General features: G+C 38.5%; 1 protein-coding gene across 2 annotated transcripts; it reads left to right on the top strand.

Annotated features, from left to right (window-relative positions):
• LOC109226687 (cyclic nucleotide-gated ion channel 4-like) lies at positions 3,125 to 23,574 on the top strand. 2 transcript variants are annotated; one of them, XM_019391514.1, is made up of 7 exons: positions 3,125 to 3,802; positions 10,973 to 11,188; positions 11,328 to 11,641; positions 11,985 to 12,093; positions 12,226 to 12,462; positions 22,803 to 22,901; positions 22,997 to 23,574. In XM_019391514.1, exons 1-7 carry the CDS (start codon positions 3,272 to 3,274, stop codon positions 23,510 to 23,512), a joined length of 2,022 nt encoding a protein of 673 aa, XP_019247059.1. In that variant the 5' UTR covers positions 3,125 to 3,271; the 3' UTR covers positions 23,513 to 23,574. The 2 variants fall into 2 exon arrangements, with proteins under 2 accessions (XP_019247059.1, XP_019247060.1); XM_019391515.1 differs by having other exon boundaries at positions 22,803 to 22,889.

Below are 23,737 nucleotides of genomic sequence, written 5' to 3' on the forward strand. Positions count from 1 at the left end.
TATATTATCGAATTGAAAAAGATTATTAGAAGGATTATAACAAAGAATTGTTCATAATTTTGCATACTCAAAAAAGTTTGAAAATTTAGATTTTTAAGTAATTATAGTATATTAAGAAAGTTTTTCTTACTTTTTTTTTTTTGGAAAAAAGTTTAAGACCTCTTGTGCTAGTTTGGCTTTAGGCCTCCAATAGTCGTTAAGACCGCCCCAAACCTTTAGGCGAAAGGAGAATTGTTTGCTCAAAAGTTATACAAAACTTACGAGTATAAAACAATATGAATAAATCACGGGATAATCATAGCAAATCGTAATAATCCGTTGGACCCAATGAAAGAAACGAAAATAAGTACTCAGGAATAAGGGTAGAAGCATTAGAAACCTTTATTGATAACATTTGTTTGGTCTGCCTCTCCATAGAGAGGTTCAGAACCTTACAATGGTATTTTCTTTTCCCATAAGAGGGGTATATTTTCTCGATTCTCTCTCCTCTCACTAGTGATGAAGAAGCAGGCCCCCCCCTCCCCCTTTCTGGGGTTTCCTCTCTTGGTATTTATAGCTGTGAGCTTCGTGAGCTGGCAATAAGTGGCCGTGACCACGTTGGGGTTTCGCCTTCATGGTGGCGGATGGGCCGTGGCCTTGTTGATCGAATCAGATGAGGGTTGAACATAATTAATTCTGAGTGGTCGTGCCACTAATTAATCATGAATTGTTTAAAACGGGATTAGCCTAATTAATTATCGTGGGGTCGGATTCTGACTCATACAAGAACGATTTTCACCCTCCTCACCACGTCCCAATTTATGATGGTAATATAACAGTAGTCGAGGAATAGTAACGTAGTATAGTTTCTTTTGTATAATTGATTGATTAACAAACAAACAAAAGGGCGGAAACTGCGAAGAACCTGTGTTTTTCAAACGTATTCGTGAATAAGACTTCTTCTTTGCCAACCTCTAAAGCCCCACCACAATCTTCCTGCCCTACTCAATTCCTCTTTGTTCCTCTTTTCCCTCCCTCCTCTCTTCTCTTTATTCCTAAACTACCCTTTTCAACTTTAATTTTTCCTCTTTTTTCCTTTTGGATTTAAATTATGTATAATAACAATATCAACATTTTTTTTAATACTATGAATGTAATTTGATAGGGTATAACAAGTAGCTAGTTTATCATACTTTTTTAATCTATAATCACGGGCGGGGATAGGGTGAAGGTATGTGTTCATCTGAACCAAGTAACTTTGACTCGAATTCTATATAAAATATATTAAAAATCTATTAAATATGTAGATATCATTGATTTGTAACCGACTAAATCAAATGATTTGTAGTAGAAATCCGAACTCGAACCCATAAAGCTCATATCTTTGATTTACCTCTATCTATACTTAATAAATTGTTCTACAACAATTGATAATGCAGATTTTCTATACTATCAGTGTATAAAAGTGCAACATGTGCGATCACATGTATATACATTTGTGTTTTTTCTTTTTTTCTTTTTTCTTTTTTCTTTTCAAGTGGAGCGTAGGCAAACCAGAGGACTATGTACAAGCTTGAACACTAATTCACATCTTTGCATCTCTCGGGTTACAATTAGTTGCCGAATTTTAGAAGGCAAAATTGAAGTTATTGGAAGATAATTGGATAACAAGTAGGAGTAAAAGTTATAGGAATAAAAGATGTTTTAAATGACAAGCAAAAGTTGCACAAAGTTTGCCTTTTTCCCGAAACATTACATACATTAGCCTACAAAAGATGAAGTTTATTTGGTCCCCGATCAGATATTCAACAGTCTTAGTTGGTAAAAAGTGTTACTATTTAAAAGTGTTTTTTGGTTTTTGTTAGAATAAAAACGTAAAAATTGTGTGGGGTAGTCACTTTTTAAAGTGGTATTTACTTTTTATCCAGTATTTTCAATGCTTAGCAATAGTAGCCACTAGTCTATTAAAATTAACATGAAAAGACTGTGTTACCCTTTCTTCTATCTCTTTCATGTTAGGAAGCTCAGCGAACTAAGCTCAGCGAAATGACTTAAAGGATGACGAGAAGAGGAAAAAATTGAGTTTTGATTGAAAGTGAAGAGGTAAAAATTGAAACAGGCGGCAAAAGGGTATTGGAAAATTAAACAAGATATGCAAAAAGATTCAGATTAGGAGGATAATAATTGAGTCTTGATATAAAGTGAACACAAAAAAAATGGAGTAGTGGGGTTTTTCATGTTTATTTGATTTGTCTGTTTTTGGGGTCCAAAGGATGAATGTAATTAGTGATTTAAAAATTGGATTTTTATTAAAAAGAGAAGCGATGAAAATGGAGAAAGATGTGGTACCATGTTCGTGAGTTCAAAGAAAGGAATGAAATTTAGGAGGGAGAAGGAATGAGTAATTACAGCTTTTCTTAAAATTTGATCGTATGCAATTATGGTGGTTGATGTATTTCGGTTTGTGATTTCTGTGATGTATTTTTGGTTTTCTACTACGTTATGGATCCTGAACTTACAGTTACAAGTTCAAAAGTTAAGGACATGTAGTCCTGAAGTCCTAAAGTTAAGTTCAAAAGTTAAGGACATGTAACTGAAGTCCTGAAGTTAAGTTCAAAAGTTAAGGACATGTAGTCCTGAAGTCCTGAACTTAGAGTTCCAAGTTCAAAAGTTAAGGACATGTAGTCCTGAAGTCCTGAAGTTAAGTTCAAAAGTTAAGGACATGAGCAGAAGGGTATTTTCGTCCGGGCAGTTAAAATTTATTAAAGCAGTGGCTAAACACTAAAGACATTTTAAACAGTGGCTTAAAAGTAAATACATGTGTTATTAGTGGCTAACCATGCACTTCCCCCAATAAAAACATTATCACTGAATTAGTCTTAGAATTTTGCAAAATAATAATAATAATAATAATAATATTATTATTATTATTATTATATTATTATTATAATAAAATTTCAAAAAGCAAGTTCGTTCATCACATTTATTAGTAATAAATTCTTGGAATCCTTTTACTTTAGAAATTTAATTTAGGATAGTGTGTAGACAAATTACAGAAGGGTAGTCTAGGAAGTTCCTACTATTTTTGTCAGCTTTAAGCTCTCCCCATATCTACAATAATTTATGTCCTCTTCTTGTCATTGTTTCGAATTATCACTTCTCTAACATTAAAAAAAATCAGTGCATATATTCTCTTCTCTCTTCCCAAAAACACAACCCCACTCCATTCATCCTCCATAGTCCCAAACCCATAACAAGAAGAAGCATAAAAAATCTAGAAAAAGAAAAATTAATGACTAGTCATCTTGAACTTGAACTGTCACATAATTACAGTGACAGTAATGATGATGACGAGGATGAGGAGCAAGACATGGATGAAGAAATAGAAGAGGAGGAAAAAGAAGAAAATAATTCTAATGACTACAACAACATTTACGGAGTTTGTAGTGGTCGTGGTCGAACAGGACTGACAGGCTTTTTCTCGGGGAAAATTATAGACCCGAGAGCAGCTTGGGTTCAAGAATGGAACAGAATATTCTTATTAGTATGTGCCACTGGACTTTTTGTGGATCCATTATTTTTCTATGCGCTTTCTATTAGTGAGAATTGTATGTGCCTCTTCATCGACGGGTGGTTCGCCGTCACGGTCACGGCTCTCCGGTGCATGACTGATGCGTTGCAATTATGGAACATGTGGCTGCAATTCAGAATGAACAAATTACGCCCTAATGATAAGAGTCCTCGACGTTCTGTGGCTTTAAAATATTTGAAGGCTAAGAAGGGTTTCTTTTTTGATCTATTTGTCATCCTTCCTTTGCCGCAGGTGAGTTCAAGATGATTAATTTATGATATGCAATTTTTTTTCTTTCTATTTTGTGGTATGATAAACATGGTGATGCATGTTTTGTATTTTAGTATGAAAATTGTAGTAAAAGAAGACAAAAGGCATGCATGTCATGGCCGTTGTTTGTTATGCATGCAGAGATAACCTTATGCAGTTGCAGTAAGAACATGTGAGGTAACCAACGTGTCTTTTCTTTCTACTCACAACAGAAAGAGGAACTCAAACAAATTTGTACGACAAATAAGTATTAGTAATCATTTACAAGAAGAATTACATATATTTACGCATTTTGAAATGGCATTTACATCAAGAGTTCAAGACTAGTGGGACTACACTGGCCGTTGTTGTTGTTGTATCAAGAGTTCAAGATTTCACTCACTTACCAGTTTACATTATCATAGAAGAAGAATAATGACGAGTATCCCACTTTATGATCCGTCTTATTATGTATCGAACTTAAGAAAAAATAAAAAATTGACTCATAAACTAAAGATGTATCATACCCAAAGTACCCTTAATATTTTGTGGTCTACATGCCATGTAAATATCTACAAAAACATATCTCTAAGAGTTTAAGTTCTATATATAGACGGTGTAAAAAATATATATTTACACAATCAAGTTAATCTTGATATAGAGTTAATATTGAAAATTAAAAATGATAATTAATTTGCTCTCTCTAGTTAAACAACATTAATATTGTAAAAATAATTATACTTAATATTGTAAATAACTTAAATGCCTATCGCAGAGTTAAAAGTTTAAAAGTAAAGATCTAATTATAAATGAATAGAAAAAAGAATTTATGGAACAAGGGTCAATACAAAAGAATTTATGCGACAATGGTCAATACTTATTGAAAGAGAAAAGGAAAACTTGATGAAAGTTTTCTTGTTTTGAGCAAATCTAAGAGATGTTTTAGGATGATTTCATTTCACTTGCATAAATAATTAAGCATTAGTATGAATTAATTGCATAGTTTAAAAGAAGGGACGCAGAAGAAAGTGCTATTTGCTCCTTTTGTTTTCTTCTTTAAATTTCATTATTTATTAAATTGAAGAAAGGGAAGGGGATGCTATATGTATCACCCCAACCCTCGCTATTCACTCCCTTAACTTAAGAAAGATGAAGAAAGTACAGAAGAAGAAAAAAAAAGAAAAAAAAACGTTAATGCCCATTATCATGTTTCTCCGCTAAACCTACCAATCTCCAATTATTTATAACATTTTTATGATGAGTAGGACCTACGTAGATTTTGAAAAAACACTATTTTTAACCTATGTTGTCTTGAAAAATAATTTCCTATTGTTTTGATGGTCAAGAATGATCAAAATGCTTAGACTCGAAGTGTTGCGATAGTCACATGTGTGAGAAGATTGAAGCCGCACAATTTTGGTTGATCAAAAAATTCAACGGATCGTAGTTTCAAACATGACTTTATATATGGAGAAGTGCCTCAATCTCCATATTTTTAGCAACATATGTAGTAGCTTATATGATTGTTAACTAGGGGACACTAGTAATTAGTTAATTACCGATCATCATGTTGAGATCGAAAATAATAAGGCGTCAAGCAGAAGCTATCAATACAAATCTTGAACGATCAATCAGACGACAAAAGAAATATATACTAAAATAGGCATAAACTTTAATATGCTTTGGTTTAGTTTCTCATATAAACTTTATATGAGAAACTAATATAAAATTATAAAAAAAACACTCCCTAAATAAAACTCTCTTAATTAAGGACTACATTGCGGATGTTATTGTTGTTGTGTGAAGCAAGGATTCTAAATATATAAAGGCCACAACCTTTTTTTCCAAGAGAGGAATCTGTTAAATATCGAAGAGATCTATATTTTCCTTTTAGGAAAAGTAAAATTATGGTTAATATTCCACCTTTCCTTCAAATAAAAAAATAAATTCAAATTAGGTAAGAAAATTCTATGGGCCAAAAAATATCTTTAATATAGGCAAGCTACGTCAACACCATGATAGCCTTCATTGGCTACCATATGCTATCAGTAAGGTCTCCACAAAGATCTGCCCCAGGTCGAAGTAGCCTCGAAGCGATGAAGGGTGCGATCGAAGAGTCAGTAAAGATCAAGGTCGTGAAGTCATCGTAGTTCAAAGTCGAGGTCGAGCATCTTAGACAGAGTTATAACGACTAGTTTTAATATAAGACGCAAAAGAGAATATTCTAGTAGATATCCTCTGCACCAGTACTATTAATGTTGGGCACATGCCTATGTTGTCCAACCAAAGGCAATGGTCTAATCCAATTCTCTTTTGGTTTCCATTCCTATTCGGAATTGGATTCGGTATTTATTCCTATTTTGAGTGGGTTTTGGCTTTTAGAGAAAGTACCACTCATGATCTATAAATAGGACAACCTTGGAGAATCATTATATTCTCAGTGATACAAGTCTTTGAAAGACTTAAGCACATAAGAGTAGTTTTTAAGAGAGCTTTCATCAAGAGAGAAGAGAGAAGAAAAGTATTTATTTTGCTGCAGATTTTTATTCCGACCAGCCAGTTCAAATCGTATTTTCCAATTTGTAAACCGTTGGATCGGGCTGAAATTCTGACTGAGTGTCCGTAACATCTTGGTCTTAGATTTGAACGGTGTAAAATGGATTTGGAGGCCCGTAGCATCTGATTTAGAGCCTCGAACAGCATCTTTATTTTTGTGGATTCTCCTCTTTCTTCAATTGATTAGTTGTTGCTCATGTTGATATTGTTGCTCCGTGTTTGGCACTTGTTGTGTAGCCAATTTGGAGAACTTTTGTAACCCTCTTATTGTCATAGTGGAGCTTTTTGGATCTTTGTGATCCCGTGGTTTTTACGTTCGATTTGAAGGGTTTTCCAGGTTAAAATTTGGTGTTCTTTATCTTCTTTATTTTTGGGTTTGCCTCTTCCTCGACATAACAGTGGTATCAGAGCCTTGATTATTTATCCGGGCTGCTACGGAATGGAGGCGAATATGAGCAAGATGGTATGTTTAAATGGGAGCAATATAATATTTGGAGAAGCAAGATGAAAGACTTGTTGTTAGTAAAGAAGATACATCTTTTTAGCTCATAAACCCGAGAGTATATCTGATGAAGATTGGGATTTCGAGCACCAACAAGTATGTGGATATATACGGCAATGGGTTGAAGATAATGTTCGCAACCATATTGTGAACGAGACACATGCGAGATCATTATGGGAAAAGCTAGAGACTCTTTATGCTTCAAAAACTGGGAACAACAAGTGTTCCTGCTAAAGCAATTGATGACCCTTAAATACAAGAAAGGCGGCCCTATCCTTGATCATATAAATAATTTTCAGGGCGTCCTTGATCAGCTTTCTGGAATGGGAGTTAATTTTGATGATGAGATACAAGGACTTTGGCTTCTTAATTCTTTACCAGATTCTTGGGAAACTCTTCGTGTTTCTTTGACAAACTCAGCTCCTGGAGGTAAGGTGACCATGGAATATGCCAAGAGTGGTGTGTTGAACGAGGAAGTAAGGAGAAAATCTTAGGGTTCGTCCTCACAAACAGATATCTTGGTTACAGAAGACCGAGGGAGAGATAGAACAAGAGGCTCGTGGAATAGAGGTAAATGTAGAAGTAAGTCAAGGTCCAAATACCATAATATTACATGCAACCACTGTGGCAAGAAAGGACACATCAAAAAGTTTTGTCGCAAGTTGAATCAAGACACTAGAGAAGGAAAGAAAGCTGAAAATAACGAGAACAATGTTACTGCTATTGTTCTAGATGACCTTCTTTTTGCTTATGATGAAAACGTCATCAATTTGGTATCCCATGTGACGAGCTGGATAGTAGATTCTGGAGCTACCTCACATGTCACACCAAGAAAAAACTTTTTCTCATCTTATACTCCTGTTGATTCTGGAGTGTTAAAGATGGGCAATGCCAGTGAAGTTAAGGTGTTTGGTGTTGGCACAGTTTGTTTGAAAACTAATAATGGTTCAAGGTTAGTTCTTCAAGATGTCAAGCATGCTCCAGACTTTCCTTTCAATTTGATCTCCGCAAGAAGATTAGACGATGAAGGTTACCATAATTCTCTCTTTAATGGCCAATGGAAGCTCACCAAGGGCTCGTTAGTAGTGGTAGGAGTCAAGTCTAGTCATTTATATGTGACACAGGGGTCTTTTCTTAATGACTCCATAAATCTGGTGAAAAGTGACACTTTATCAGAATTGTGGCACAAAAGATTGAGTCGTATGAGCGAGAGGGGATTATGTGTTTGGCTAAGAAAAGTTTGATTTCTGGAGTGAAACAAGCAAAGCTGAAAAGGTGTATCCACTGTTTAGCTAGCAAACAAAAAAGGTTTCCTTTCATAGCCATCCTCCCTCAAGAAAGCCCGATTTATTGGAGCTAGTACACTCTGATTTGTGTGGTCCTTTTAAAGTAAAGTTAAAAGTGGTGCACTTTAATTTGTAACCTTCATTGATGATCATTCTCGTAAGCACTAGGTGTATCCTTTGAAATCTAAAGATCAAGCACTTGGCGTGTTTAAGGAATTTTAGGCCTTAGCTGAGAGACAGACGGGGAAGAAATTAAAATGTATTCGCATAGACAATGGTGGTGAATATTGTGGTCCCTTTGATAACTATTGCAAGGAATAAGGAATTCGTCATCAGAAAAACCCGCCCAAGGCGCCTCAATTGAATGGTTTGGCAGAGAGGATGAATAGAACCATAGTTGAAAGAGTTAGATGCCTGCTTTCAGAGGCTAAACTTCCAAATACATATTGGGCGGAAGCACTTAACATTGTTGCCTATGTTATCAATTTGTCTCCTGCTGTTGCTTTGGATGGTGATGTCCCAAACAAAGTTTGGTTTGCCAAAGATGTTTCTTGTGATCACCTGAGAGTTTCTGGGTGTAAAGCTTATGTGCATGTTCCTAAAGATGAAAGATCGAAACTGGATGTCAAAACGAAGCAGTGCATCTTTATCGATTATGGTCAAGATGAGTTTGGGCATCGTTTTTACGATCCAGTTGACAATAAACTTATTAGAAGTTGTGATGCAATATTCTTTGAAGACCATACTATTGAAGATATTGACAAAGCTGAGAAGACAGATTCTCAGAGTAATGAGAGCTTAGTTGATAGTGATCCAGTTTCTATTGCTAAGGCACCTATTGCACATGAAGGAACCCAAGACAATGATGGAGATAGTGATCAAGATCAAAATGATCGTCATGGTATAGATGTATGGATGCTTCAGTTGATGAAGTTGTGGTTGATCAACAACCAATTCCTGCTCAGGTACTACTTTGAATGCTCCTGAAACCTCTCTTAGAAGATCTACAAGGGAGAAGCAAAAATCCATGCGCTATCCTCCTGATGAATATGCACTTTTTACTGACATGGGAGAACCTGAGAATTATGATGAAGCCATGCAAGATACTCACAAAGATCAGTGGATCGAAGCCATGGAAGATGAGATGAAGTCACTCCATGAGAATGGCACATATGAGTTAGTGAAATTGCCGAAAGGTAAGAGAGCTCTATCTAACAAATGGATATTCACAATAAAGCAAGATAATCATACCGCTGCGCCTAGATACAAGGCGAGGTTAGTTGTTCAAGATTTTAGCCAGAAGAAGGGAGTTGACTTTGATGAAATTTTCTCCCCCATTGTGAAGATGTCTTCTATTCGTGTGATTCTAGGTTTAGCCGCAAGTCTAGATTTAGAAGTTGAGCAGATGGATGTCAAGACTGTTTTTCTTCATGGTGATTTAAATGAAGAGCTTTATATGGAGCCGCCTGAGGACTTCGTAGTTAAGCTTACAGATAAGCATGCGTTTCGCAGAAAAATGGCAGGCATGAAGCCTGTCAATAGTTCCTCTACTTGAAGACACATTTGGCCCCTTGGCTGGAGGGGGAGTTTGTTGGGCACATGCCCATGTTGTCAAGCCAAAGGCCCAATGGCCTAATCCTACTCTCTTATGGTTTCCATTCCTATTCGGAATTGGATTCGGTGTTTATTCCAATTTTAAGTGGGTTTTGGCTTTTAGAGAAAGCACCACTCATGATCTATAAATAGGACAACCTTAGAGAATCATTCTATGCTCATTGATACAAGTCTTTGAAAGACTTAAGCACATAAGAGAGGTTTTTGAGAGAGCTTTCATCAAGAGAGAAGAGAGAAGAAAAGTATTTGTTTTGCTGCAGATTTTTATTCCGACCAGCCAACTTCAAATCACGTTTTCCGATTCGTTAACCGTTGGAACGGGCTGAAATTTTGGCTGAGTGTTCGTAACATTTTGGTCTTGGATATGAGCGGCGGAGATCGGATTTGGAGGCTTGTAGCATCTGATTCGAGCCTCAAACAACAGCTTTATTTTTGTGGATTCTCCTCTTTCTTTAATTGATTAGTTGATGCTCTTGTTGATATTGTTGCTCCGTGTTTGGCACTTGTTGTGTAGCCAATTTGGATTGTAGCCCTCTTATTATTATAGTGGAGCTTTTTGGATTTTTGTGATCCCGTGGTTTTTACCTTCGATTTGAAGGGTTTTCCACGTTAAAATTTGGTGTTCTTTATCTTCTTTATTTTTGGGTTTGCCTCTTCCTCGACATTACAATTATGATTTCTAGGAACATGTTCTCTATAAATAGAAAGAGACACGATGATAGGGGACAAGAGATATTCATTTGTAAGAAAACACTTTGACTTTATAGAGAAAATCTGATCCTATTACAAGCATACAAAAACAACCTTTTTACTAAGATTCTTGTCTATTCTTTCCACTGTATCCAAGAACAACCTGAGTGTTCAAAGGCTCATCAATCATTCATTATTGTCAGAAAGAATATCAACAGATCTCGCCCCTTTTTGGGTGACTCACACATTTTTATTTAATTACTTAAATGCCATACATTGCCATTTATTACTATTTAATGTTATCTTCTATCTTTTTGGATCATTGTTTATTATAGCTCACATTCATTACCATACGGTCAAATATACATGTTATTGCCATAAAACCGATAACCTAGTCTTGAGCATATTATTATTGGTTAAGACTGGCCGTTCTTTATTAAAATCTAATTGGTTGAACCAAGATCTATATTTTTGGTCAAGAAAAGAATCGGGACAAATTCCTAACACATCAAATATTTGTTGCAGATAGTGATGTGGGTAGCGATTCCAGACCTACTGGAGAAAGGATCAATAACAACAGTGATGACAGTGTTGTTAATAACGTTTCTGTTTCAGTATCTGCCCAAAATCTATCACTCCGTTTGCCTATTGCGGCGGATGCAGGGTTTCTCCGGCTACATATTTGGCACTGTTTGGTGGGGAATTGCTCTCAACTTGATCGCCTATTTTGTCGCCTCTCACGTAAGTACATAGTACCTATTACTAACTTTTATACCATAATCTTGATATTATCTATCTCATATAGGATTATAATCCCGGAATATATATCCTTGTTCTGGACCAAACGACCCCTTACTATAGTAGTATATAATATGGGCAGGCTGTGGGAGCATGTTGGTACTTACTAGGAATCCAAAGGGCTGCGAAATGTTTGAAAGAACAGTGCGAAGTTACAAAGGGTTGTGGCCTCAGAATGTTGGCCTGCGAAAAGTCAATATATTATGGAACAAATAGTCTGGTGAAGCACAAAAGTCGAATCATATGGGGTGAGACCAAACTTGCTAGATCGACATGCCTATCCTCTGAAGAAAGTTTTGATTATGGAGCTTATAAATGGACTGTTCAACTTGTTACTAATGAAAATCGTCTTGAGAAAATACTCTTACCCATTTTCTGGGGTCTCATGACTCTCAGGTATACAATTATTAATCACCTTCTTTTTCTTTTGCCACTTGATAGAAAATAAATATATAACTAAAGTTAACATTTTTTCATCTCTTGTTCCAATAAATGCTTTTTCAATTTTTTGTTTTATAAAATATGCTAGTCAATAAACTTTTACATGGTGGATTCTTTTATTTTCTATCATTTGTATTTTCTGTCCTGAAAATTTGACTTTTCGGTATTAATATTTCCTTAGCAATACACATAGTTCAGTTACTATAATGTAACAAAAAGTATTTTTCTAACTTTACTGTTACGGTATAATATAGTTGAAGTTAATCCAGTATATTGTGTCTATATGGAAATTTTACAGTACTTTTGGCAACCTGGAGAGCACAACAGATTGGCTAGAATTAGTATTCATAATCATCGTTCTTACTAGTGGGCTAATTCTGGTCACCATGTTGATTGGTAACATCAAGGTAATAATAACTCTCCTAATTAAACACACAGGAATATATATATATATATATAGAGAGAGAGAGCAAGAAAATGCTATAAGGGTCTTGTATATATATATATATGTTTATGGTACATATATTCGATATGTGCAGGTTTTCTTGCATGCAACGACATCAAAGAAACAGGCAATGCAACTAAAGATGAGAAATGTAGAGTGGTGGATGAGGAGAAGAAGATTGCCACAGGATTACAAGCAGAGGATGAGAAATTATGAACGACAAAAATATGCAGCAACGCGTGGAGTTGATGAATGCGAGATGATACAAAACCTTCCTGAGGGTCTTAGAAGGGACATCAAATACCATCTTTGTTTGGACTTGGTCAGACAGGTAAACTTCTCAATGCTTTGATTCTTCTATAGGAAAATTCTATCAAATTACAGCACTAATGACATATTTCATAGGGGCAAAGCCTTAGGTTAGATAATATATATAAGCATTGGATTTTAGGTGTACAAGCCGTATTTACACTAGTAAAAACCTGCTTTAAATAAGTTTACACTCAATCTATCTTTCTATATACTATATTAAAAGCATTAAGGCCCTTAGCGAAATGTCGTTCGTCTTTTTTACCCTTTAAAAATAAGTTTTATATTGGACAAAATTGTAATTTAAGTTTCTTTCCTAATATTTAGAACTTTAAATTCAATTAGATTTTAGTTATTAACTATTTTCCTTATTGACCTACGCAAAAAATCCTATTATTTAGGGAGGAGTTTGTGGAGGTTGCTATACGTTATAAAATAGAGAGTTTTCAATTGTTTCCAATAATAAATACACGTTAAGATATAATTCCCTTTACTCTAAATTAAAACACATGAAATAGTAGTACATTTAACAACCTCGAAGCACAATTATATAACATGGAACATAATTTTTAATGCTTTTATTTATCTGAAGTTAATTATTTTCTTATAGTGTGATTTTGCTTTATGTTGTACATCATTAATTGCATCGCATGTGCTAAGATGATTGGATTTTGAGGCCACATTAAGGTTGTACGACAAAATTATTTTCTGTTCATTAGTTTTTCTACTAAAATTATAATTACATTAAATGGTTAAACTTGAGATGGACTAATATTAAGAATTCAAATTGACAAAAAAAACTCTTTAATATTGAGAACAAATATTAAGTATAATAAGTAATTAGCAAAAATCAATTCAGTTATTTACTAAGTTCATCTTATAAGTAAAAACAATTTTAAAGTACACTCTTAGGATATATAATTTGTTTCTAAAAGAATAGCACTGCGATGAAAGAAATCGTAATATGATATTAATATCCAAAATAGTTAAAAATGCAAAACTCTAAGGAAAACATAAATGGAATACACGCGCTAAAATTGCCTTAGTGAAATGTTCGTCTTTTTTACTCTTTAAAAATAGATTTCATATTAAACAAAATACTCATTTGATTATTTTTCTAATATTTAGCACTTCAAAATCAACTAATATTCTGCNAAATCTACTAATATTCTGCTTATTAAATCTTTTCTTATTTGGATCATGTCAAAGTTCCTAATATTTAGGACTTTAAATTTAATAAAAATTTATTTTATATAAAAAACTTCCTTATTTGACCAACTTTTATATCCTTACGCATGGACTTAATTTTTTTTTTCGGAGTTTAATACGTGGCACTTAAAATTTTTCATGTTCTTAGATTCTTTCCCCAAATATTACCGATAATAGAATACCTAAAAATAATTGGAAATTAGCAATGCATGTTCTTTTTCGTTTTGACTTTTTAAGAGATAATTTTAATTCTAAGTATAAACTTTTAGAAGTTTAAACTAACATGGTAATATTAATTTAAAAAATAAATCGAGCTACAACCATACTATGTAAAATTATAACTACAATTATTATTTTAATATTTTGATGAACTAATATATTTGGAACTTTAAAACAACTACAAAGTTTTTATTTTTTCACAGGAAGAGGTCCACTTAACTTACATATAATTTTAATGAACTTCGAGTGAGACAAAGAAAAAACCCTATGTAATTAGGTTACAAAGAACAAATTCCATCACCATGATTAAAAAGACATATAAACATCAAAGAAAAAGATTTTAATATTAGACTCAAATCCGAGGAAAAAAAAAACAACGAAAAATTCAGAGCACATTTTTAAACTTTTAGTCTCTTTTGTTATAAAAGTAGATTAACTGTATTATTTTAACATATAATATTTATTTTAGAATCTTAATAAATTAAAATTACATTTTATCATATTATTCTCCGGAATAATAAAAAACTGATTGATTCGTGCAATAATTCGCATAAAATTTTTATACTCCATGACTACTGTGCACTCTCTTTTATTTAGTAATTTTTTTTGTATAATGATCTTATGAATATAGAGTTTTTTAAAAGAGTATATTTAAGAGTAGAAATTACATAATATATTATTTTATATAATAAAATATCTATTAACCATAAAATATNATTAACCATAAAATATTATACAATTAATTCAACTAATTTCATTATCTTCATGTTCAGAAGATATTAAATTCACAATTATTGTGTCAATTTAATAATTCTTATTATTCTGATTTAAATTAATATTTGATTTATCAATTATTATTTTCAACAATTTCTTCTTCTTGTATACGTTTATAATGATTAACGTGATGCACACGTGCAACTCACGTACACTAAAACTAGTTAACTTAAAAAGATGACCTGCAATCGAGGTTATGTATTGGTCGAAATCTGATCGCTGCAGTCGGCCTGACCAAGATCCGTGACAAAAAACGACACTAAGGGAACGACGAAAGCGGACATTGTGCGAATCTGTATTGACCCATAGTGAGGGTTCCATTACTATATATAGGGGAGGAGTCTCTCAAAGGAAGGTGGGGGGGGGGGGGAGGGCTTTTTTCTCTCTCTTATCTCTCCTCTGTAATCTTCTTAAAAAGAGGAACCTTCCCATGGAAGACGAAAAACAGTGATCTTCATCGATTAATGAATGAGAAAATGAAAAATATCAATGAGATTGATCACCCCTATTTCACCTTATGCATTATTTTCTGATTCGCTTATGGATCTGGAGGTTATTAGGTTTGACTAAGATTTACCTCTTCATTCTCTTTAATTGATTTGTACGAAAAGATTTCAATATCTTTTGAATCAAACAATTTGGCGTCGTCTGTGGAGATTTCTTAGTGAAAACCTCCTAGTCTCCTCTAGATCGAAAATCGAAAACACGATCATCCACCGAGAGGAACGGTAAGTGAATCTCACACGACAGCCTAGATCATGATGTTATATACAAGCAAAAGTTGCAACCAACATCATCCCCCCCATGCTGGGCAGCCCATGAACCAGTCAAAACAAGCTTGGCCCGCACTGAACCAAGGCACAAAAAGGAAGGGAAAGAGAACCGAATACGGTTACCAAACTTAGAAAACACCATCATCTTCAACCATCAGAGCGCCAAGCAGAGCAAGTAACGCCACTAATCCACCTTCGTTCACCAACTCATCAGATCGGGATAAGGAGGATATCATCCTAACCCACCTTCTGCTGATTGCCCAAACAAGAACGTAAGCGCAGCACGGGCGAGCAAGCAAGGAAACATCCCAACTGAAGAATAGGAAATTATTACGGAACCACTGAAATATCGTCCACCAGACAAACCCGACGCCTCGGAAGTAATACCCTTCGAACGATACTTCCTCTCCCTCACCAAAAAGGTGTCCCAAGAAAGACTTCCTGGGGACTTAAACATCAGGCCGACGAGGAGGAACCCCCGCGAGGTCAAAGCATAATTCATCGTCCCACCCGCCAATGACATCTCAAAACCGGAGAACGAAAAGGTTAGACGGGAAAACTCCAATATGTGTATGAAACGAGTGCGAGTTAAGCAGAAGCGTTTCCTGCTCTCCGGTATCACGCTCCCCGACGCAAGAAAAATTAAACAGACTGGGACTCATCCTCGAAGTCCCTGCAGACGGAGTGATTCGCCAATCCACACGGTGCCCCGAGATGACCAACGGCGAGGCCAAGTATGAAGCTGTGGTTGCAGGGTTGAAATTAGCCCTTAAACACGACACTCGACGACTCGTCCTCCATTACGACTTTCAACTGGTGGCGAATCAAGTCACTGGGACTTTCCAAATCAAAGAACAAAGACTACAGAAGTACCAGTCAAAAATTCACAAACTGCTACCAGAATTCGACGAATTCCACCTCGATCAGATACCCAGGGCATAGAATGTCGAAGTAGATGGTCTCGCCAAGCTAGCGGCAGCCACCAGAAATATCAACAAGGAAAACGTGGTCACCCTTCTCCATTCCTCGATGGACCAAGTTGAGGTACATTCTATAAACCTAACTTGGGACTGGTGCAACCGTATCGTAACACATTTGCAGAAGAAGCACACGAGGGGCACTTTGGAGCCCATACGGGAAACCGTACTCTCAACAGATGCCTCGTCTGCGCAGGATACTACTAGACTACCATGAAAAAAGAAGCCGCAGATTACGTCAGGCAATGTGAGCAGTGCCAAAAATACGCCCCTATGATACACCAAACAGGAGCTCTTGCATTCCGTCACTTCGCCATGGCCATTCATAAAGTGAGGGATAGATATTGTCGGACCCCTCCCAGCAGGGCGAGGTAAGGTACACTCTTTTTTAGTTTTAACTATCTTTCTAACTGGGTGGAAGCAGGTGCATACACTCAAATACATGAGCAAGAAGTTGTCGCGTTCATATGGAAAAATATAATATGCCGCTTCGGCATTCCCAAAGAGATCAGCTGTGACAACGGACCTCAGTTCACCGGAAAGAAAACAACCGAGTTTTTTGAAAAATGTCGCCCATCTCAAATACTTCTACTTCTGAAAAGAGGCGCCTCCTAAGTCGTACTCTTTTTCCCTCACGCGGGTTTTGTCCCAATCGGGTTCTCGGTGAGGTTTTTAATGACGCAGCAAGGGAGACATCTCGAAGTCCGAAGTGTTGTTCATCACCCCGCCCATCGACATGATCTCCAGGCCGAGTAATGAAGGGACTAGGTATAGATAGCCAAGTCTCCATTGTATGTACAAAGTCAGCACTTGTTTCCTACAAGAATATAATCAAAATCTCCAATGTATGAATGAAACTAGCATCCACGATAATCCAACAAATCTCCAATGTATGAATGAAACTAGCACCCACGATACTCCAACAAATCTCCAGTATGAATGAAACTAGCATCCACGATACTCCAACAAACAGAATAGAGCGCCACCCTTACGACGGGATACTACTTCGACGCCAGCTCGAAAGTAACATTCCAATGGCTAAGGCTACCGACGAAGAAACGAGTTCGACTTCACTCGAATTATGACGGGTTAATACTACTTCGATGCCAGCTCGAAAGTAACATTCCAATGGCTAAGGCCATCGACGAAGAAACGAGTTCGACTTCACTCGAATTACGACGGGTTAATACTACTTCAACGCCAGCTCGAAAGTAACATTCCAATGGCTAAGGCTATCGACGAAGAAATGAGTTCGACTTCACTCGAATAACGACGGGTTAATATTTCGACGAAAGATCGAAATAACACCCTTAAGGCCAAGGGCCTCCGCCAAACAGAAGAGTTCGACCTCGATCGAACAACGACGGGTTAATATTTCGACGAAAGATCGAAATAACACCCTTAAGGTCAAGGGCCTCCGCCAAAAAGAAGAGTTCGACCTCGATCGAACAATGACGGGTTAATATTTCGACGAAAGATCGAAATAACACCCTTAAGGCCAAGGGCCTCCGCCAAAAAGAAGAGTTCGACCTCGATCGAACAACGACGGATTAATATTTCGACGAAAGATCAAAATAACACCCTTAAGGCCAAGGGCCTCCGCCAAAAAGAAGAGTTCGACCTCGATCGAACAACGACAGGTTAATATTTTGATGAAATATCAAAATAACACCCTTAAGGCCAAGGGCCTCCGCCAAAAAGAAGAGTTCGACCTCGATCGAACAACGACAGGTTAATATTTTGACAAAAGATCGAAATAATACCCTTAAGGCCAAGGGCCACCGCCAAAAAGAAGAGTTCGACCTCGATCGAACAACGACGGGTTAATATTTCGACGAAAGATAACACCCTTAAGGCCAAGGGCCTCCGCCAAAAAGAAGAGTTCGACCTCGATCGAACAACGACGGGTTAATATTTCGACGAAAGATCGAAATAACACCCTTAAGGCCAAGGGCCTCCGCCAAAAAAAAGAGTTCGACCTCGATCGAACAACGACGGGTTAATATTTCGACGAAAGATCGAAATAACACCCTTAAGGCCAAGGGCCTCCGCCAAAACGAAGAGTTCGACCTCGATCGAACAACGACGGGTTAATATTTCGACGAAAGATCGGAATAACACCTTAAGGTCAAGGGCCTCCTTCAAAAAGAAGAGTTCGACCTCGATCGAACAACGACGGATCAACATTTCGAAAAGAATTCGAAATAATACTCCTAAGACCGAAAGCCATCGCCGAAGATAACTGGGACTCGCGACGGGATGATACTTTGATATAAGCTCGAAAATAAAATCCCTACGGCTAAGGCTGCTATTAGAAAGAGAATCCGATACCATTCGGACGTCGATAGAATAACACCTCGATACGAGGTGAAAAGCACAGTCCCCTCAGCTAAAGCCGTCATCAAGGCTCTACTCAAACCGAGTGACCTTGAAGTCCCCTAAGAAGCGGGAGGTCAGCATGCAGAAATCTACTTTGCATCAAAATTACGAAGAGCAAAACAGTAAAAGGAGTACAGAAGGCGTGTAATAATGAAAAATCCTCTTCATACAAAGCTACTGTGCAAACAACCGCAAATTACCTACAGCTAAAATCAACGGCGTCCAAGAAAAGAACAATAAACAACAATTAAAAAAAAAGGGGGAAGAGAAACAAAGATAGCAATTCTTTCTCTCGGCACCATCTCCAGGAGATCCTCCCTCATCAACCGCACCCGCATCAGCTTCCGGCGTTGCAAAGTCATATCCACAGTTTACACAAGCCTCTCGTGCCTTTGCCCGTGCTCCTTCATATGCGTCCTCAGTAACTTTGCCCGCCTCCCACAAAGTATTGTAGATGTCCTGCTAGGCTTCAGCATGAACCCAAAGCTCGTGCAAATGACGAGGAGAAGCGGCGGAGGAAGATTCAACTTGAGCCAACGGTTGCTCCTTTTCGGCCTCAAGAGCAGCGACCTGGTCCGCTAGGGTCGATGCCTCTCGATCGATCTCGCCAATGCGCTCCTCAAGCCTCTCTTCCCTCAACGTGGTCGTCGCCCTCTCCGATTCCTGCTCGGATTGGATGACGCGGATGGTGTTCTCTAAAGCCGCAGCCCTCGCCAAAGCCGATGACCAAGCACTCTCGATATTCTCCAAACCAGCAACTTTACTCTCCAACTCGGTCAACTTTCCCATCCACTCTGCGCTCATCGTCTCGACCCTGATAAGGTTCTGATCCATCTCTGATTGCATAGACCTCAACTTCTCCTGAAGATGTTTGCACTCTGCAGCAACCCCTTTACCCGGCTCAAGTTCTTCATCCTTGGCACGAAGTTGCTCCTCGAGTACACTACTCATGCGGATAGCCTCCATCAGTTGCTGGTCCCTCTTCTCCAACTCCTCGCCGAGGGATCGACATCAGGGTTCTCCCTCAGCCACTCGTGCATCTAACGGCACTTATCGCGATAGCGCCAATATTTCCCCAGCATTGTCGGGAAAATCTTGGCCCGAGTATCAGCTCTGCGAGCACTCTCAATCTCCACCATGTACGTCTGGAAAACGAAAAAACAGGCTAAGGCCAGGCTGACAAGAAAAACGAAAGGAACATAAAAGGAAAGTGAAACGTATCCTCAAGCCCATAGCGGCCACTTTGTGCATCAAATCAATATCAGGAACATTCCGAAGAGCCTCGTTCTCGGCGGCGGAGCACAAGAGGTCAAACTGCGGCACCAGGTCCTCCGTATCTCCCAAAAGGTTGATGTCCGACGGAATCTCTAGAATACAGGACGGCCCTCCCGCCTGAACTACCGAACGGGTAAGACCCTCTTCAAACATCCTAAAATCATCAGGATCAAGATCAGACTCGGATTCGTAGTCATCGACCACGAAATCCTTTCCCCTTACTGCGACCGAGGAAGAAGCACGACCAGGTACCGAGGACGAAGGTCCGTCCGAAGTAGTAGCAGCAGCCTCAGAAATCCGACCCCCCGCTACGGTCGGTGGCAGATTAATCACAGCGGCAGGAACTTCCATCGATGGGTCGGACACAGCAGCTGGCACCGCCTCTGTAGGCGGAACGGCATCGACTCCCGCCTCAGATCCCGTCAAGGGAAGGTCTTCCTCTAAATATATCACAGCTGAAGGAGCCGTTTCGAACTCCACTCGCCGCCTCTTTGATGACTCCTCCCTTTCCTCGGCACGGGAAGATTCCCTCACTAGGGAGGTGACAGGGTCTGACCTCTCAGGTCGAGGGGTGACCTCCGCGTGTACGGCCGTAGCCGTAGATTCGACTGAAGCGGCCCTCGATGAAGGTCGGGCAGTAGATGCCGAAGCAAGACAAGTGGATGAGGCAGGCTGACGAAAAGCTAATGGAGGAGCCCTTGCTCTCCGCACCCTTCCTGGCATCGACAAACATCACATAAGAAACCAAGCAAAAAAAGGAGAAGGAATAGCGAACAAAGACAATATTACTCACCAGTAAGGGGCTTGCGTCCATATTTCTCATAGAAAGATGACCATGTACGGACACCCGTCGTATGAGGAAGGATGGCGCTCACCCACCCGCGGATATCATCAACAGGTGCAGGAGGTAGCTTCGCGGCAATAAAAACACAGTTCAGTGTTACCCAAATAAAAGCGGTGAAACATTAATCTGACAAAAGGCATAGAAACTTACGGGCGAAGTTCCATTTCTCAGGGAACCCCGTAGGATCCGCCACAAGGTGTTCGGTCTGCACATAAAATTAATTCTCGTAGAAGCGACGGTTGGTTCTATCGTCCATCTTCACCACCAGACTCTTCGACCCTCGGTGGCGCATGTGAATCATCGTGCCACGAATGAGTTGATGGGCGAAAATATTGAGCATATGCCCCAAAGTGATCTCACAACCAGTAAGCTCCGCAAACTTATGCAGCATGAGGAACAATTTGTATAGGTACGGCGAAAGCTGCGCTGGCCATACCTCGTAAAAGCGGCAGAAATCTACCACCAAGAGAGGGAGAGGAAGCGTGTACCCGACAATAAAGGGGTAGGCGTAGAACGTGCAATACCCTGGGCGGCCAAAATGGACTATGTCGTCCCCCACCGCGGCAGTATTTCAACGTGGCGAGGGATCCCCCACCTAGCCTTCAATTCTGCGATCCCCTCCTCAGTTATGACGGACGGAGCAGGTTCCGACTCCTCCCTGGCGGGGCTGTGAAAATCACTCCACGCCTTTCCAGGGCGAGGCAAGATCTCAGCCACCAACGGGACCTCCTCATCTTCTACCACTTCTGCTCCTCTAGTGGCCAGAACATCATTTTCCGGCGCCGGAGTTGGGGGAGAAAGTTCAGCGCGAGAAGAATCGCCAGCCATTTGAATCAATTTGATAAAGCAAGAGGATAAAGAAAGGAAAGACGAAAATTCCTACCCAACTAAAGGAAATCAAAATCCGAAGTATCGGGAGGAAAGAGGATTCGCAAAGTTTTCTTAAGCAAAGGCAAAGAATGTGTCAAATCGAATGGTGCAGTCCTATTTATAAGAGATAAATTTTCCGAGCACGAAATCCAAGAGTCGCCAAGTGAGGTTGATAGGGCATGAAACGGTTCAACCCCCTAGGAACGTGTGTCATAATGGCAGATAACCATAAATGACGCTTCAAGACAAACGATGTTCAGGTTCCGAAACGACCAAAATGGTTCGAGGATAGCGAAAAGATGCCGTCACATTGCTAGAATCTGAAGACCATACCCGAGGGGTAAGTGGTCAGATTTCTCTTAGATACGTAATAATCGTAATCCGCCTACCAGGCCCGACAAAAGACGACCCCGGTAGGCGGAAGAACTAACTGTATTGGTCGAAATCTGATCGCTGCAGTCGGCCTGACCAAGATCCCGTGACAAAAAACGACACTAAGGGAACGACGAAAGCGGGCGTTGTGCAAATCTGTATTGACCCATAGTGAGGGTTCCATAACTATATATAGGGGAGGAGTCTCTCAAAGGAGGGGGGGGGGGNTATCTCTCCTCTGTAATCTTCTTAAAAAGAGGAACCTTCCCATGGAAGACGAAAAACAGTGATCTTCATCGATTAATGAATGAGAAAATGAAAAATATCAATGAGATTGATCACCCCTATTTCACCTTATGCATTATTTTCTAATTCGCTTATGGATCTGAAGGTTATTAGGTTTGACTAAGATTTACCTCTTCATTCTCTTTAATTGATTTGTACGAAAAGACTTCAATATCTTTTGAATCAAACAGGTTAGAAATAAAAGTTTTGCATCATATAAACGCATAAAACTTGAAAATTTTATAGACGTATAGTACTACTAACATTGCACTTGCAAGAATTTGATGGGTGAGTGGTGTATTTTTAGTTCAAAAGGACCGTATGAGTCAATGGACATATGGGCCTAACTCGTCCATAGTTACTAACTTTTCTGCACATATTTCAGGTTCCTCTATTTCAACATATGGATAATTTGGTCCTGGAGAACATATGTGATCGCGTGAAGTCCCTGATATTTACTAAAGGAGAAACAGTAAGTCCAAATGTCAGTGTTAAACATTTGTATTAGGCAATACACTATAACGAATGGGACTAGGAGTTAAAATCTCTCCGTCTAAGATATATTTGCTTTTTTGATAGATAACTAGAGAGGGCGATCCAGTTCAGAGAATGTTATTCATAGTGAGAGGCCATCTCCAGAGTAGTCAAGTACTTCGAGACGGTGTAAAAAGTTGCTGCATGTTAGGTCCCGGAAACTTCAGCGGCGACGAACTTCTTTCGTGGTGCCTCCGAAGACCCTTCGTGGAGCGACTGCCGCCGTCCTCATCATCATTAGTGACTCTTGAAACCACTGAAGCCTTTGGCCTTGAAGCTGACGATGTGAAGTATGTAACACAACATTTCCGGTACACATTTGTGGACGAAAAAGTCAAGAGAAGTGCTAGATATTATTCTCCAGGATGGAGAACTTGGGCAGCAGTTGCTATTCAATTGGCTTGGAGGAGATATAGACACAGGTTGACGCTCACCTCGTTATCTTTTATTAGACCAAGAAGACCATTATCTCGATCTTCTTCATTAACGGAGGACAGACTCAAGCTTTATGCGGCTTTGCTTACTTCGCCAAAGCCTAATCACGATGATTTTCATTTTTAAAAACAACAAAAGATTTACTTGTGGAACATATGTGTGGTAATATAGTTTGAATGTTCTTGTTACATCCCCCTCCCACTTAACTTCCTTCAATTGTCCCAACGTTACACTCTCAAAAGTTCCTAAGCAGCTAAAATTGATGAGGATTTACCCGCCTCATGAAGTTATAACAAACCAGTAATTTCCCACGAGTGGGGTCTAGGGACAGACATGCCATGAAGTTATTAT

Source organism: Nicotiana attenuata, chromosome 6 (genome assembly GCF_001879085.1).
Source record: "Nicotiana attenuata strain UT chromosome 6, NIATTr2, whole genome shotgun sequence".
In the NCBI taxonomy this organism is placed as follows: domain Eukaryota; kingdom Viridiplantae; phylum Streptophyta; class Magnoliopsida; order Solanales; family Solanaceae; genus Nicotiana; species Nicotiana attenuata.

Coding starts and splice junctions, on each gene's coding strand:
- LOC109226687 (XM_019391514.1), top strand. CDS start 3,272: ATGACTAGTCATCTTGAACTTGAACTGTCACATAATTACAGTGACAGT. Junction 12,463..22,802: donor GTTTGGACTTGGTCAGACAG/GTAAACTTCTCA, acceptor CACATATTTCAG/GTTCCTCTATTTCAACATAT. Junction 22,902..22,996: donor GAGAAACAGTAAGTCCAAAT/GTCAGTGTTAAA, acceptor CTTTTTTGATAG/ATAACTAGAGAGGGCGATCC.